This window comes from Alligator sinensis, unplaced genomic scaffold (assembly GCF_000455745.1).
Source record: "Alligator sinensis unplaced genomic scaffold, ASM45574v1 scaffold506_1, whole genome shotgun sequence".
Classification (NCBI taxonomy): domain Eukaryota; kingdom Metazoa; phylum Chordata; order Crocodylia; family Alligatoridae; genus Alligator; species Alligator sinensis.
Window position 1 is genome coordinate 893,907 of NW_005842215.1, and position 16,660 is coordinate 910,566.

Sequence of the window (16,660 nt, forward strand, 5' to 3'; positions counted from 1 at the left end):
GGCAGATGAATATTAATTTTCTAATTTTTTTAGGGTCCCCATGAGCCAGATAAAATGGCCTGGTGGGCTGGATTCAGCCCACAGGCTGTATTTTGCCCACCCATTTTAAGGCCAGAGGTAACCACTGTATGATCCTCCAGTCTGACTTCCTGTTAACAGAAGGCAGAGAAATTCACCCAGTAATTTCTATAGCAAGCCCTTAACTTCTGAGTGTACTACAGTACCTTTTAGAAAGATCTCCAGTCTTGAGTCAAAGACTACAAATAATGGGGGTTACATCACATCCCTAGGTAAAATGAAACAATATTTCAGCACCCTCATAGTCAGTCTGAATATGTCTGGCTTCAGCTTCCATCCATTGGATCTCTTCTTACCTTGATGTGCTAAACAGCTGTTTCCACAAGTTTGTACCTGTCAAGTGTAAGTCACCTGTTAACCTTTTGGATAAACTATCTAACTTGACTTTCTTCAGTCCTTTATCATAAGACATATTTTCCAAAACTCAGGTGATAGTTGCAGATCTTCTGAAAATCCTTTTTAATATTTGGAATTGGAGACAGCAGGGGCTAGATCTAGTAGCATAACAATCTAGTAGTGGACGACCAGGGAACCAGCCCCAGGTACCTGCTCTGTGGGGCTGCAAAAATGGCAGCCACCACTGTTCCTTGCCCAACTGCCCCTGCTGCTGCCCCAGCTGTTATTGCCACCCAGGGCTTAGACCTCGGCTGCTATGTCTCTGGCTAGATCTGAGCAATGCAACACCTGACTTCACAATGCCTAGTCACCCTTGTAAAGATGCATTCCATTTTTTTCCCCAATAGCTCAGTGGTTACAGCACTCATACTGGAAGTGGGAGATCATCATTTAATTCCATCCTGTTCTGCCTGTGGTAATTTTCACTTGTTTTGTGCATATCCTGCATAAACACTCGAACCACCAGGCCACGGGCACTTACATGGAAGAGGTGGTGCACACAGTTCCTCCTGTTGAGATGGTTCCATTTTGCATGTAATGAATAAACATTAATTAAATTAGAAGAGGGAGGAGGAGAGTCAGAGTGAGTCTATAACCACTATCAACCAAACATCCGTTCTCATAAAAAATGATGGTAACTTTGTTTAACAAGTCCTATTTCCCATAAGACCATGTTAATTAACACTAATTATACTACCAGCCTTTGATTCTTTACTGATTGCATCCATACCAGCCTCTTCATGATTTGGCCAGGGATCAGAATCAGGCCAATTGACCTATTCTTACCTGAATCATCCTATTTACCTCTTTGAAATATTGGTACAATATTAGCTTTTTTCTAGCCCCCTAGAACTTCTCCAACATTCCAAGTATTGTTAAAATAAATAAATAAATAAATAAAAATCAGTATTTCTGGTTTAGAGAGCTCTTCACTCAATTCTTTTAATACTCTTTGATACATATTTTACACATTTTAAAATGTCTAATGGTAAAAGTTGCTGCTTAACTTCACACTTAGTTATTGAGGGAACAGAAAGTACTTCCCTATTACAGCAATAAAAATAACAGTTGAGTACTACTCTATAGGTTCTTTTACCTTATCCTTCATGAATGATTGCAGCAATCCAAGACAGACAAGGTTCTTTGGGTGAATCTGATCTCTTTTATTAGACCAACTAAATAGTTAGAGATATTTGATTTTGGTAATGCCTACAAGCCCAGCCTCTGGCTTTTTTACTTTTCATTACATCCAGGAAGAGCACACATCAACTGCAGAAACTTCCTTAGCCTGAAGAAGGGTTTTTGAACCCAAAGCTTGCTTAAATATTGTTCTCCAACTATTTAGTTGGTCTAATAAAAGAGATCAGATTCACCCAAAGAAACTTGTCTGCCTATATCCTTAGACCAACATGGCTACAACCTACACCCCTGTAGCAATCCAAAGCTTCCAGAGATAAGAATAATAGCTCCCAATGTTAATGCCCCTTAGAAAGTCTCAAAGAGAATGTTTAATTGTTCATTAATATAAATATCTTGACTTTTAAAATAATGACTGTTAGAACCTGAATATTAGAAAGAACGCTTTTTCCTATGTGAAAATGGATACAGAGCTGAATACAGACATTCAAAAAGTCCAAGGTAGATATGCTATAAGTATACTGCTTTACTCAGAGCACTCTAGATTAGGTCAGGACTGAGCAGAACACATGGGCACTTCAGTGTGGGGCTCAAAGCCTGCCTGCAATGGCTGAGGCCAGCAGGCTGGCGTCGCTCCTGCATGCTTCCCAGGAGGTTGCTGGAGAGTGTCAAGCCCAGCTGAGCAGCTGGCCACCGGGTCCCTCTCCCCAGCCCTGCTCTGCCCCCATACCAGAGACTCCATTCTCCCCAGCCCTGACCTGTCCCCATACTACAGGCTTCATTTCCCCACCTGCAGCCAGGATCTACAGCTCAGGGCTGCGTTGCTTTTTGCCACACGAGGAACTGTGGCTGGGGAGGGGTTGGGGGAAATAGAGCCTCTCTGCTGAGTAGGCCTGGATCAGCTCCCACTAAGACCCATGCCCACAAACTTCTTGGCGTTCTGTGCAGCAGGGAGTTTTGGTTACCCCACCCCTACCCAGCAGCACAGGGAGTAGACAGAGCCTTTTCGGTCTCCTCTCTGTGACAGTCTGGGGGCAAGGCTGGTGCTCTCCTGGAGCAGATAACCACTGGCTGAGGCTAGGAAGACACCCAGCAAGGGGCTCCTAGGATTTTGGCAAATGTGACCTGCCTTAACTCAGGATGGGATGTAGTTAGATAAAGCGCTGTAACCTAAAGCGCTTTAGTCTGATACCACATCCATTCAGGGTTAACTTCAAATGCAATCCACCATTTCTAAAGCATTTGATGTGCTATGACCATCTGTTTGGTTACAGCTTTAGAGCACTTTCTGTGCACTTAACGAGCAACAAGTGTAACTTCTGTACAGGCCCTGTGTGACTAGAAAGCAGAATTGATTATTGATTGGAGCTCTATTGCTTTTTATAAGCAATTCAAACTGTGCTCTCCTAGATAATGACTTCAGAGAGCCTCTCCTGTGAATTGTATCTGAAACTCACTCCAAAAATAGGTTTTCTTGTATGCTAATATCTCAAGTCCAACTTTATTGAAAACTCTTGCTGTTGCTCTAGGGCAACAAGTATGGCCAACATAAAATCTAAGGCACATTCAAATGCTGTAGTAAATATATTGTGCAGTAAGAGCATTATTTTTAGATTATTAAAGGTGGCAGCAGCACTGCACCCTGTTTTGTTATTAAATGGCAGAACTATCCAAAAGTGCTGTTTCTTACATTGACATTGTACTTTGTTACCTTACTCAAGGATACCATAATCTTCTCCTGATTACACTCAATATCTGCAGCACGTCTCATGTCCTTCTCAAGAGAAAGCGTGTCTTGGATTTCTGTATCTGTAAATTACTGAAGGTGCAATTAGCACTCAGAAAAAAGAGAATGTGTCAAAATATCTTGTTCTTGTTCAACAAATCTATTTCCATCTGTAACAGGGAGCCTTCTCAGGGCCGATCTACCATTGGCCCACCCACCTGTTTCTGGGCCAACCGCCCGCCTTCTCTCCTTCCATGCCTTGATAATTTATAATTAGGATATTAATTAGGTGGGAAGCTGCCCATTTCTTGCCCCGATGCCAGGGGGCACTATCTGTGGCTCCGTTCCTCCCCTACACTGCAGCCCAAGCCTCGCAGATGGCATCCACAGATGTTAACCTCACTGGTCCCACACTGGGCCCCAGAATCCTCAAATCCAGACCCCTACAAAATCCCTCCACTCAGGCAGCCTGCTCTGCCCTCATTCTGCACTGCCTAGCTCCCTGAACTGTTCCCCCTTTCGGGTATGGTTCCCCCAGGACCTTTGGCCACACAGGCCCTGGCCTCACCTCCAAGGCCAGTTGGAAACCCCAGGCCCTCAGCTCTGGGCGTCCCTCATGGTGGGCCCTTGGGCCTTTTGACCCTTCCAGTCCTGGCCCCAGCATTGACCAGTCAAGGGTTTTCAAGTCAGGTCTATGAGTCTCTAGCCCCCTCTCTAGCTTGGGTCCACCTTCTTGGCCCAGCTACGTGTTAACCCACCCGGTTGTGGGAGCTGGGGTTAAGGCGCCCTGACCCGCCTTTCACCAGGGTGGTAACTGGTCTGGTATTTCCTGGGGGTTCCCACACCACTGAGAGCCCCACCAGGCCACCCACTCCTGGCAGGGTGCACTTTTACATCATGCCCAGGACCAGGAGCCTCCAAACCATCCCCTACAGCTCCTGCCCTTACCTCTAGGATGTTGCATGCAGCCTTGCAGCCAGGCAATGGTTCTGCCTTGTCTGCCAGCAGTGAACTGCTCTCTTTATATAGGCAGCCAGAAGTCTAAAATGGCCATTGCAATCAAGCACCTTCTGGCTGCTTGGCTCAGACCTTAAAGTGGCAGGCACCAACATCTTGTGCTCTGTCATAGCATCTTATCCACTTACTTTACTTACAAAACCAATTGAATATGTTCTCATATATTTTCTATGTTGTGCTGTTTCATGCATCATTAGCAAAATTAGACTTGGCATCCTGATTGCAAAATCTGTATTACATGGGAGAGATCAGAGAGAACACAGCTTGATCTTCAAACACGCAGCACTTAAAGTCTGAAATACTATCTCTTTAATTTCCACTGAGAAGATTTGATGTGGGAAACCCTGAGAACTAATAAGCTCCATTTTATCAAAGTTATTTTCCCCAATGCTTCTGTGCTTTAAGATGTGCCATACTGACATTTTTATATATAAATTTACACAACGTACTATAATTACATCACTGTTATAGTGCAGTCCGTAGCTCATGGCTAACTCTTACACTGCCTTGTTAGATATAAGAATCCACCAGCTATTAGAATCCATTTCAGGGACAGAGTCAGCAAACCAAATGATGCATTGTGAGGTAGGAAAGAAACACCCAGGGAAGGGAAAGGAGGATCAAGGTGTAGCATGTGCTTACCTGCAGTGGCACCATCAACATAGCCAAACTGCTCGAAAAGAGTCTTTTTTTCCCCTGGTGCTTCTGTCGGAGTGGGGAGAGGAGCCCAAGAACCAGGCTAAAGAGGAACTTGGAGCAGACCGGGGAAAAGAAAAGGACTGGGACTCCAGGACACTGGGAGGAAAAAACAGAACCAGAAGTGTCCACCCTGGAGCAGAGAGAGGAGAATTCACTGAGCAGGGAAGGGGAAAAGGCAAGCTCCAGCAGTCCTAAGGCAGGCTGCAAGGTTGCAGCTGATCAGGACATCACTGTGAAGGTTGCAATGCAGGAGCCCTGATCCTGAGCTTCGGCAGCTCAGCCGGCAGGGAATAAATCAAAGAGCATGGTTGAAGCTCTGATTTAAACAACAATGGTAAACCAAGAATTGCCTCTTTAGTTTCTTCCTTCTTTTGACTGAACCTGGTGAGGGCAACTTGCTGCAGAGAGCAGAACTGTGATAACACTTTGTTGCCTGAGTAGTGGCTATCAGGCTGTGTAGCCCAGGGACATTACGTCAAAGGTCAGAACGGAGTTCTTATGAAGAGGTTAACAAGAATCACGCCTGTTTTGTTTCAAGTAGAAAACAAGAATCTATTGGGGTGAAACCCCGTGAACAATCAATTATTCATGTTACCTACCCGGTGGAATGGGAGAGGGTATAGGGGAAGGTGGAGCCCTCATTGTACTAAGGTAAATCCTAGGATCATCCTCGCAGAAAAACCTCCCTCCTAGACATCCCTTTTCTTATTATCAAGTCATGGTAGGTGAGATTATGGGCGTAAGGTCCCCTGCGAAGGAGGACATCCCAGGGATTCTTCAGCTGAATGGGTGCATAATACAGACTACCTTCATACAGAAAACCTATAGAAGACGAATACGAACTATTACAACAGAATTATAACTCTAATTAATTATTGACATACTATGACTGCACTATAACCGCTATTAATAATTGACATGCATTTACAACTGGCTCTTATGTTTGAGAACAAATTACCATCTCTGTATAGGGTTTGATTTAATGAGACTTGCTTTAATCCAAATTAATACAATACAATACATATCCCAAAGCTCTCATGTAGCACCCCAAGCAGGAGTCCCAAACCAACAAGCCATACAAAGCAAACTAGGAAACTCCATTGCTCCCCAAACACCTTGAAACTGCTCTTACTGAATAATCTCATCAGTACCAAATTAGTTCCCACATGGGACTGCCTCCTTGAAATGGTTCTGAAACCTGGAATTAAACTCCTTCTACCTCAGCTCTAGGATGTTCCACCTTTACACAGCAAAACCCATTACAGAAATATACTGGGAAAGTAGTAATGTATTACCTTAAATGATGTCATTATCTTCATGGGTGAATTTAGGATTTTGAAAAGAGGAGTGGAGATGGTGTAATGCATAATCAAATATAACACAACACATTTTTCTCCAGAAACTAAGAAGAAACTGGAGGCTTTGCTAATATGCCAAGGGGCTAGGGCTATATTATTCAGTTTAAGATCAAAGCATTCATTTGTTATATCATGTACTGTGAATAAAAAATACAACGAGGCAAAAATAAGTTAAAGCTGTTGTTTCATTAGTCTTGTAGTCTTTAGAATCAAATGTTCATCTCTTTCAGATTCATAAAACAAAACTTAGTCTTCTTGAGCAGCTTGACAGTGCATCCAGGATTGCACTGAAAGCTATTTCTGCACCCAAGTTAATGTTCATGTGAGTTAACAGTTCTACATCTAAGTTAATGTTTTTAGCTATAGTTAAAAGCAGTCTGCAGGGTGGTGAAATAGGAGCTAGATTACCAGGAGCAACTAACAAATAACAGAACTGCAAAAGAAAGGACAGCTTGATTAGAACATCAATACCATTAAAAAGGGGATAGGGGCATTAACACCTGTGTACTGAATAGTTTAGAAGGAAGCAGGTAGTTTACAATCATCCATGAAGTCAACTGATTCTCTCACTGCTGCCTGAATAGAAATGCTGTTGCAGGCCCAGGCAGTTGGTTTTAAACTCTGGGTGAACCAGGAAATAAAGTTGGGGGACCAACTGCATCACTGTATTCCCCCCGGATCCAACCCTGACTATCATGTACATAAAAAGAATATGGTAAAAGATCACTCAAGCCACTTCACATCTCTATTTTCCTTCCCACCCTTTGTTTATCTGTCTGTTGTTTTGGCCCTTATCCTGAAAACAGTTATCCGCCTGCTTCCTGACTTTAACAAGGCTGCTTTAGGAGCAAGGTTAAGCAGGTGAATAAGTATAAGATTGCAGCCTATGTACTAACACACCACCTAGCATAATAGGGCCCTGTGACCTATAAGCACTGCTATAAAATACAATAAAATAACAACTAATAGTATGAGATCAAAGTCAGTTTTTTTAGATTGTCCAAAAGATTATTTTAGCTGCTGTGCTTTGCACAGACTGGATGAAAATCAAGGAGCTCACAATAACACAGGTGAGAGAGAACTCGGGCACAAAAGAAATGGACATAACCAAGGAGCCAATCATTTCCCTCATGTCTAGGGTTTTCTAAGAGACTTTAGCTTACAGGCACTTTCTCACTAAGCTCACCTTCTGGCTCACAGGCAGCAGAACAATGCAGGGATGCTGAGGTTTCATTGAACACAATACTAAATACATTTTAAAAACACAGTTCTGTTAGCATTAGGCTGTTCAGAAAACGATTATTTCCTCAGACTGAAATTTGGGATTAGATCGCATGTGACAGTGGGGCAGTTTATTTCCTACAGAAATCAGAGCCAGGAGCTAGGATGATTTTTCCCAGGCCATTAACGCAGCAGGGAGAAGAGGATGGAAAAGACCTGGAGAAGCCATTTTTCCTAATGCAGAGACTGACCTGCAGCCTAGGCCTTGCACAAAGGTCCCTGGCCTTCGCACCACCTCTTCAGCCAGCTGCTTCCACTTCAGCTTTAAACAGCATCATTCCTGCAGAGCTGAGTTGCTAGAAAAACTCCCCTAGCTCCAACTCCATCTTCCCCAAAATCCTCTTGTAATAGTCAAACAGAAAGTTTCACAGGACACAGGGAAGGCTGTATGAAAGATAATAGCACCCTGGCTCAGAAGTAAGTAGGGCAGGCTGCCATGCAAAGGTTGCCTTCCTTCTGCAGGTCTAGGGAACATGGTTCAGTCTGTTGTCTCTGTAGCTGTGGGATTTCTGAGCATAATTCTTCATCCATCTCTTAGGACTCCTTAATAAGTCTGAAGGAAACAAGAAATAACATCTAGTACAGAAGCATTTTAGTTGCAGTAAATGCCTTCCCCACTAAACTTGATTTACTAATTATACTTTTATTGATTGCTGCCCATTCACTGTATTGAAGCTCTAGTGCAACAGAAAGTCCTGTGTCCCCAGTCACTTTTTAATAAGCTGCAAGTCACCATAACAAGCCATTATTGTTGAGTAGGGATAATCTTTTGACTGGCATTATTTCAGTCCTCATTGCCTAAAAATAGAGTACTAAATCAGAGAGTGGTCTGTGAAATAGTGAGCCTTGTACATCTGCAATACTTCAGAAGTAACAGCAGTGTGTGAGAAAACAAGCTATTTTTAGACTATTGTATCAGAGAGGTCTGTAACAGTTCATATAACCACAGAATTTTATGTAGTAAAATTGGAGGATTGTGGGCTTAGCTCCAAGACAGTCAGGTGGGTGAGAAACTGGATGCAGGATAGGACTCAGAGAGTCATAGTGAATGGATCTGTATCGTCTTGGAGAGAAGTGGGCAGCGGTGTCCCGCAGGGGTCAGTGCTTGGTCCAGTACTTTTCAACATCTTTATTAACTATTTGGATGGGGGGGTGAAAAGCTCACTGGCAAAGTTTGCGGATGACACCACGTTATGGGGAAGCATGGCCATGCTTGAAGATAGGCTGCAGATACAGGTGGACCTAGACAGGCTGGGAAGTTGGGCGGAACAGAGCTCTTGTGAAGAGGTTGACAAGAATCACGCCTGTTCTGTTTTAAGCAGAAAACAAGAATCTTGGGAGCAAGGCCTCTATTACTGCAATTAAATTTAGTTCTAAACCTGCCCCCTCAGCCAATCGGGCGGGGGGGGGGCAGGGCCTCCATGATCTAGGAGCAAAAATGGTGGCCCCCACCTTGATTGGTCCATAATGTTAACAATACAGGCCTGCAATTTAAACCGGGTCCTAACTTTAAGTATAGTTCACAATAGTTTTGTACTAAGATTACTCTCTCACATCGCAATATGTCCAGAGCTGCATGGAAATTAATGTTCAATAAAAATGTATTTCAGAACAAGAACTTCACAATTGTAAGTTAATTGCACCCTGTCACACACAGCAAATCAACCCTTTTCCTTTTGTAAGCAGGTTTCATGACAGCAGATGAAAAAAAATTATTTGACAAGCTGGCGTCTCCCCATCTTAAATATTGGGTTCCATTTATCTGGTTCGGAAATCTGGCAGTTAAGGCACGAAAAGAAGGTAGAATCAGAGACAGTGTGGACCTGCAGACCCTGATGAATGTGAGTAGAAAAATTCTATACAAAATTATACTTAAATAACTATATAGTGTTTGTCCAGGTCTATAATTTAATCCCTGCACTATCCCCAAACATGAGTGTCATCAGCTGTGGGACTAGCAGTGGATGGTACACTTCTGCAGCTGGGCGTCTCTCAGTTGATGGGGCTCCCAGCCACATGGGAGCACTGGGCCTCATGTTCAATAGCGTGATAAGCAGCAGCAGCAAAATTATTACACATTTTTGTGGAATTACTTTGTGGCTTATCGCTTCTTTTATCATGCCATTACTTGATTGAATTTGTGGCTGGATCACAACTTAAGGTATTATTAACTAGTTAATCACACCCTAAGTGTAATGTGTAGATGTGGCCTGAGTATACAACCAAGCACTGTAAGTCCTATGTATAACTTTCAAATATGTTAATGAGTTCCTGGATTTATTTATAAATAAATTTATATTCTATACACACAGACCAATGTTCTACTTTATAGACTTTCATTTATGTGAAATAAATGTACCAAAACATTCTATCAAGTGTCAAAATTATGAATTGTCATGTGTGTTGTTTTGTTTCCTATTTAGGAAATGATTAGATACCGGTCTTGGTGTAGCCTTCTGTTTGGTTATGACTGGGTTGGAATTCCACTGGTCTATACACAGGTACTGAGCTATTACCATTTCCAAATTTTGGAGCAAGATTTGCAGAAATGGAAGCTTGAGGCTCCTACATTCATATTAGGTACCCTGACAAAGGGTCTGAGTCTCAGAGATACTGAGTATTCAGTAGTTCCCTTCTTGGGCTTGGGCTTTTGGATGACCATACATTTTAGGTGATATTTGACTTGAAGATGCTAGGAAGCTTTTCTGGTATGATAAGGTGGGTTATAAATTAAATTTTTGAGTTCCTCCTGGACTCAGTCCCTGGCCACCAATACAACATGCTGCCATTTTGTTGTCTAAAGCCTACAGATTTTAGAACAATATTATGTTAGGCACCCAGATCCCTTTAGGAATGTGGTGCCTTGTATATACATATTTTTTGCTCTGTGATTTCAATGGAGATTTTGTTCATTTTAGGTCGTCACTCTTGCTGTCTATACCTTCTTCTTTGCATGCCTGATAGGACGTCAATTTTTGGATCCCGACCAAGGATATAATGGGCATGAGTTAGATCTTTACATTCCAGTCTTTACATTGTTACAGTTCTTCTTCTATGCAGGATGGCTCAAGGTAAACTATATTTGTTAGCTACAATAACAATATTTGTTTTCGGTTGCCTTTCCACGCGCATGATCAGAGGGCAAGAGAATAGGCCTTATGATGAAAGGCTGAGAGCCATGGAACTCTTCAGCCTGGAAAAGTGCAGGCTCAGAGGAGACTTAGTGGCTCCTATAAGTATATAAGGGGTGTACATCAGGATCTGGGGGAGCACTGTTCACCAGAGCACCCCATGGGATGACAAGGTCCAACGGTCACCAACTCCTCCAAGACCATTTTAGGCTGGATGTAAGGAAAAACTGCTTTACTGTCCGAGCCCTCAAGGCCTGGAATAGATTCCCTCTGTAGGTGGTGCAGGCACCTGCTCTGGACTCTTTTAAGACACATTTGGATGCCTATCTTGCTTGGATCCTTTGGCCCTAACTGACTTCCTGCCCCTGGGGCAGGGGGCTGGACTCGATCTTCCAAGGTCCCTTTCAGCCCTAATGTCTAGGAAATCTATGACATCTATAAAAGATGTAGAAAGTGAAATCTTACCAAATGAGCTGAAGTCAAGGGACAAGATTAATTTTACCTGCTGTGAATTCTTTAAAATGTAATGGAGTTATACCAAGGATGAATTTATTTCACGGGGTCTGAGCTACAGGAAGAGCCAAAAATAATCAATCATTACATTTTAAATCTACCCAAGGCTACATTCTAAGAAAAGGTCATAGAATCATAGAAAAGTAGGGCTGGAAGAACCACAGGAAGTCATCTAGTCGAACCTTCTGCTCAAAGTCAGGTCAGGAACCTGAAAGATATAAGAAGCAGAGGACTAACAGTTCCCAGTGGAATAGTATTTTTTCAGCATCAGGGCCCTGGATTTGGACTGTAAACTGCCAGAAGAGGATAGAAAATTAGACCATAACTCTCATCCTTTTCCAGTTTCACTCCCAAATGGGGAGATAGGATTGCAGAGTCAGAGTGGGTGGAGGGGGTCTAAAACACTTGTCAAAACAAGCCTTTAACATTCACTATCAATTATTAAAATCCAAATGAAATTACCCAGTTTTCAATGCTTATTAAAAAGTGACAGCTAATATTGACAACAGTCATGCCACATCAAATAGCACATTAAAGAGAGAAGAGTGAAAAAGAAATTGAAAGCTTGTCTTATGCTCATTGATTTTTATCTTAATTGGTCAGTTAACATATCCTCATTAAGCCGGTAATTAGGTAATTAAGCAATCTACTCCACATTGGTTCTTTCCTCTGTGAATAATATCACACTACATGAATTAAAAAGAAAAGGACAGTAGTACTATGACAAGAATTATCAAAAACAGGCTAGTTTAAGGCTTACAATTGGCAGGTAGCTACATGTGGAATCCCTGCTGATGCCTGTAAGAGCCATAGACATGGACAGCTGGCAGGAATCAAGCTTTTTAGTTTTCTTTGACTTTTAGTCATGCAGGTTGGCACTTCCTTGTGCGTAAAGGTCAGAAGGACTGCAAAATACAGAAAGCCAGCTGTAATCACCATGTTGTACTTGGCTGTAAATTGAATTGTTCTATAAATCAGAGCAGATTCACTCCAGTTGCTTATAATTCCTAGCAAAGCACATGGAACCAAGCCAAGCCAGGTACTAGGCTGTTCTATGCATCAGGCTGCAATGTAATAATATTGAATATAAAGAAAAATATTGAAACTAATATTATGAACCCATTCAATGAAACCCTGAAAATCAAGAGTTAAGCCTGACACTCTCCTTGCTCAGGCCTTTGTGAAAAAATGGTCAAACAGTAGGAGTAATGTTGTTGCTATCAATGTATACCACAAGATTAGTATTATTTTAAATGTAATGCCTGGGGTGGTGTTTAGTCATGCTGTTTGCTTAAAAATATTTTTAAAGCTTTTAAAACCATTGCAGCAAGCGGAGAGATCCTATCACACAGCACTGCCACAGCATCTGAACAGGGAGTGCTACAATCGCAAATTTTAGTCTTGTTTGTTGCAGAGTCCACAAGACCCTGGATACAGGATTGTAAAAAGGGACCAATAGCCCATACATTCAACTTCCTGTGCAGTTCAAATGTGCACATGGCTGAATGGTTTTTGGCTGTTGGTCTGATTTGTCACATGTACTGAATAGAGAACAAGGGTTCCCATAACATGAGACACTGCTAATCCCTCTTCTCAGATGTTCTGGATTAATTTATAATCCTTTTAAGTGTGATAGCCAGAAAGTCAGTGCTTTGTTTTCCTACATTGCATTTGTCTTCAGAGAGCATAGGCAGGTATTTCATGCCAGTGGGAGGTCAGCCAGTCAAAAGGCCACTGTTGAGGTTTTCCCTGCCACTGCCCTATGCAGGCCTTCCAGCTTTTGTTAGACATAATTTCTAGTGCACTCTCATGTTAGTAGGCTGTGATCTAGACATGTCTGAAGCAGTGGCTTCACTTGGTAGTGGTAGTTTGTTCACAGGTTTATTTCTACCCAAACAGTTACATAATTATACTTGGAATATTAATGCAGTGTACCAGGGAAAGGAGTGTCAGAGCCATCTGGCTTTCTCCTTTTCCCTCCTGCTCCCTCTCTGCGTTTTTAAGTGTGTTATGGGGTAAGTGTATCATCTTCCACGTGCTGATAAAGAGCTAGTTAATGAGATACAACTAGAGCTTTTCTGTGGATACTGAATGGTACAATGTAGAAAAAAAATTTAAATGTGACATTACTATTCTTAATTATTCCTATTTTGAGAGCATCTAAAAATTAGAGCCTCACTAAGCAGTATCTATGCAAACACTTAAGCCATTTGTAGATGACACTTTAAAGAGGGTTTAAAGCAGGTTAAATGTCTTTTGCATCACTTTAAGGGCTGCTTGCACGAGTTTGAATATTTGGCACTGTAGCACATTCGGCAGCGTAATATGCCTTAAATGACTTTGGGATGCAGCAAATGACTTTGGGATGCTGCAAACTAAAACACCTCTGCGGAGTTTTAGTTTTCTACCTTACAGCCACAGAGGGAAGCATCGGGCTCTGTGTGGCTCAGGGGGTCTGCAGGCAGACCGTGCAAGCAGCCGAGCAGCAGCCCAGGAAGGCAGGCTCCACAGAAGGGGAAAAAAAAATGTGGCAAGCCTGATCTCCCCCCGGAACCTGCCTGCCTGAGCTGTGTGGGAGCCTGGTACTTCCTTCCGTGGCTGTGGTGCCCCCCGGAACTGCCCAAGCCAGGTGCCTGTGGGTGGGTGCTGCCTGCGGGGAGGCTGCCACTGCCGTGGAGGGATGTACCAGTCCCCCCCCCCAGCTCAGGGACTGCTCTGCTCACCAGACACAGGGGTTTAATTTGCCCTAAATTGAAGCAGTGTTTTTAAAAAATCACCACTTCAATTTAGGGCAAAGTAAACCCCCATGTCATCTACAAATGGCCTTACCCAAAGATAGTCTCTGTTTAGCCAAGGATAGTCTTTTTTCCCTGAAAAGCATTAAATCTAAGGCCTCACCCCAGCAATTTCTAATGCCCCTGCAGTCTTCCACAGCCATTCAGGACCCCGGTGGCTTTGTGTGAGCCCAATAATTCAGCCACAAGTTGTAAATCTCAGAATTTGGGCCTAAATAGACAAAACAAAATATGGGAGAAAAGGAGTATTTTTGTATCTCCCTTTTAGAAATGGGGAATGAAGAAACAGAAAAAATATGACTTGCCTAAAGTCATACACCATGTCTGTGGCAGTGACTAGAAGTGAGTCTAAATCTCCTATGTTCCAGGTCAGTGCCATAACTATAAGATTTCTCTCCATCGTTACCACATATTGCTGAAACACAGATTTGTAGGGAGACTGAGACATTTTTCTATTCAAGTCAAGTGAACAAGATATAGGAGAGTGATAAAGACAACTGGAGAGCATCCTACTTCACTTATGACACCTCATCCCCCTAAAAGAATGACCTCAGTTGCTTTCACATCCCTAGAAGTTCCCCATAGGAAGAAGTTCCCCCTTTTGAAATACCAGAGTCCCCGTCTTAGAAATTGTAGCACAAACACAATAAAGGTCATTCCTGTGAAATTATTTTCAAAGTTTATATAAAAAATTCCCCTGGCAAAGGCAGTTTGGGTTGCTATAATGCCTCCCCAAAAGGGATTGTCTGAATAGGTTTTTCAAGTTAAAAACAGATGTATGAACAGATGCCCCTTTCTTTAAAAGAAAGCCCTGTGGCTCTTTGTTGATCTCTCTTGTTGTGAAGGAAGAGAGCTCTGTACAAAGAGCATCTCTGTAACAGGTCGCCCTCCCCAGTGCCATCTTTTGCCTGTTATCCGCGACCTATGAGGGGCGCCCTTGAAGTCCCCTTAAGGTTTCTCATGTCCCGCTTTCTACTCGCCTGCCACGTCTTGATGGAAATATTATACAGAAGTTCTTGTAAGCGGGAGACTGCCTATTGTATTTTGTATGTTGGGGTTCTCCGCCACCAGAGGCCTTGACCCCTGTCTTTCTCTAGCAAGGATTCCCCGTCTAAACCCACCAGATAGGGTTTGACTCCGAGGCTCCTTGGTCTTGGGGCTCGTGGCCCTCCTTTTTGCCCCCAATCTGGAGCCCAGCCTCTCTGGCCCAGAGGCCCATCCTCTGGCCCTGCAGCCAGGGGACTGTAAGTTCAAAGCCAGGCAGCGGCCCCAAACCTCCACTGTCCCAGTCCAAAACACACAGCTGCACCCCAGGTGCACTTTGGCCTTTTATGACTGCGCCCTCTGGTGCCAAGGCCTGTGCACCCCAAATAGTGTGCCCTCTCTGGTGCTGGGGCCTGTGCACCCCAAATACTGTGCCCTCTCTGGTGCTGGGGTCCCCACGCTGTAGTGAGCCCCCCCACAATGAGGCCTCTTCCTTCCCCAATACCCTCACCCAAATCACCAGTTGTTAATCAATCAAAATTTATAAACAATATGTCCATGGGCTATAACCACCTCCAAAAAGTATAATTAAAGAAGGCAGCATGCCAGCTTACATTTTCTCAGGGGTTTGTGCTTCTGCTCCCCACCGTCTGCTACAGTCCTTCTCCTGGGGCTGCCGCCGCTTCTCTGAGAGTCCTCAGTAGTTCTCCTCCTGCAGCAGCTGGGCCACTCACCAAGCCTCTCCGTGGAGCTCTTATATGCACTCCTTCCCCTTTGGCTGCTAGCCCCTACTGCCGCCCAGCCCAGGTTTTTTATAGTTCTGGCCTGCCCACTTCCGGTCACCTGACTAGCTGGCCAGGCTCAGCTTTTATCCTCCACCTTACCAGCACGCTGTGCCCAGGAAGTTCTGGTCTTAAAGGGGCCAACCTGCCTTCTGGTAACAGGGCTAGGGTTCCCTGTTACAGTCTCCCAGCAAAGCATTCCAGAAACCTGAACCACAGTCCTAGCTGTTTTCTGACTACAAGGGCCTGGCCTAATAAAGAGGGGCTGGCAGGGAGCACTCCCTGCTTTTGTGGCCTACCCTACTTCTGGAATATCAGACCCTCACCAGAGAGAACTGCCTGGCTTTTCCACAGATTTCACGCTCAGGAGCTTGGGGAATAAGCAGGAGGAACTCATCCTCCTGCTCAATGCAAATAATTATGATGTCATAGGGATAACAGAGACCTGGTGGGACTCCACCCATGACTGGATCACAGGTATAGATGGCTATTCCCTGTACAGGAGGGATTGTGTAGAGAAAAGGGGCGGGGGGTAGCTCTCTATGTTAAGGAAAGCTACACGTCCCTGCAAGCCGATATTGGCGACCAGGGTGGACGGCTGGAGACCCTCTGGTGTTAAAATCTGTGGGGAACACAGCACAGGGGTCACAATGGTGGGAGTCTACTACAGACCTCCCACCCAAAGTCCTGAGCTTGACCAGGAGTTTGCCCGGGAACTGGCTGAGGCCACATGCTCCAGGACCATGGTTGTCATGGGTGACTT

At 43.7% G+C, this 16,660-nt stretch overlaps 2 protein-coding genes across 12 annotated transcripts in view; one reads left to right on the top strand and one right to left on the bottom strand.

Moving 5' to 3' along the window:
- The window catches only part of BEST3 (bestrophin 3), a 35,946-nt gene that overhangs the window by 12,240 nt on the left and 7,046 nt on the right, over positions 1-16,660 (top strand). For 4 of the 6 annotated variants that reach the window (XM_025207995.1, XM_025207999.1, XM_025207997.1 and 1 more), the window contains 3 exons: positions 9,376-9,533; positions 10,116-10,193; positions 10,611-10,763. In XM_025207995.1, coding sequence (XP_025063780.1) covers positions 9,376-9,533; positions 10,116-10,193; positions 10,611-10,763 — 389 coding nt within the window. The remainder of the gene's footprint in view (positions 1-9,375; positions 9,534-10,115; positions 10,194-10,610; positions 10,764-16,660) is intronic. The other 2 variants (XM_006026972.3, XM_025207996.1) reach the window with 2 other exon arrangements.
- The window catches only part of LOC102380654 (cathepsin E-A-like), a 58,210-nt gene continuing 45,861 nt past the window's right edge, over positions 4,312-16,660 (bottom strand). For 2 of the 6 annotated variants that reach the window (XR_003094844.1, XR_003094841.1), the window contains exons 11-12: positions 12,097-12,241; positions 4,312-8,245 (exon numbers count right to left, since the gene is read on the bottom strand). The gene's annotated coding sequence lies outside the window, so the exon portion shown is untranslated. Of the gene's footprint in view, positions 8,246-12,096; positions 12,242-14,234; positions 14,547-16,660 lie in introns of all 6 variants that reach the window. The other 4 variants (XM_025208006.1, XM_025208004.1, XR_003094843.1 and 1 more) reach the window with 3 other exon arrangements.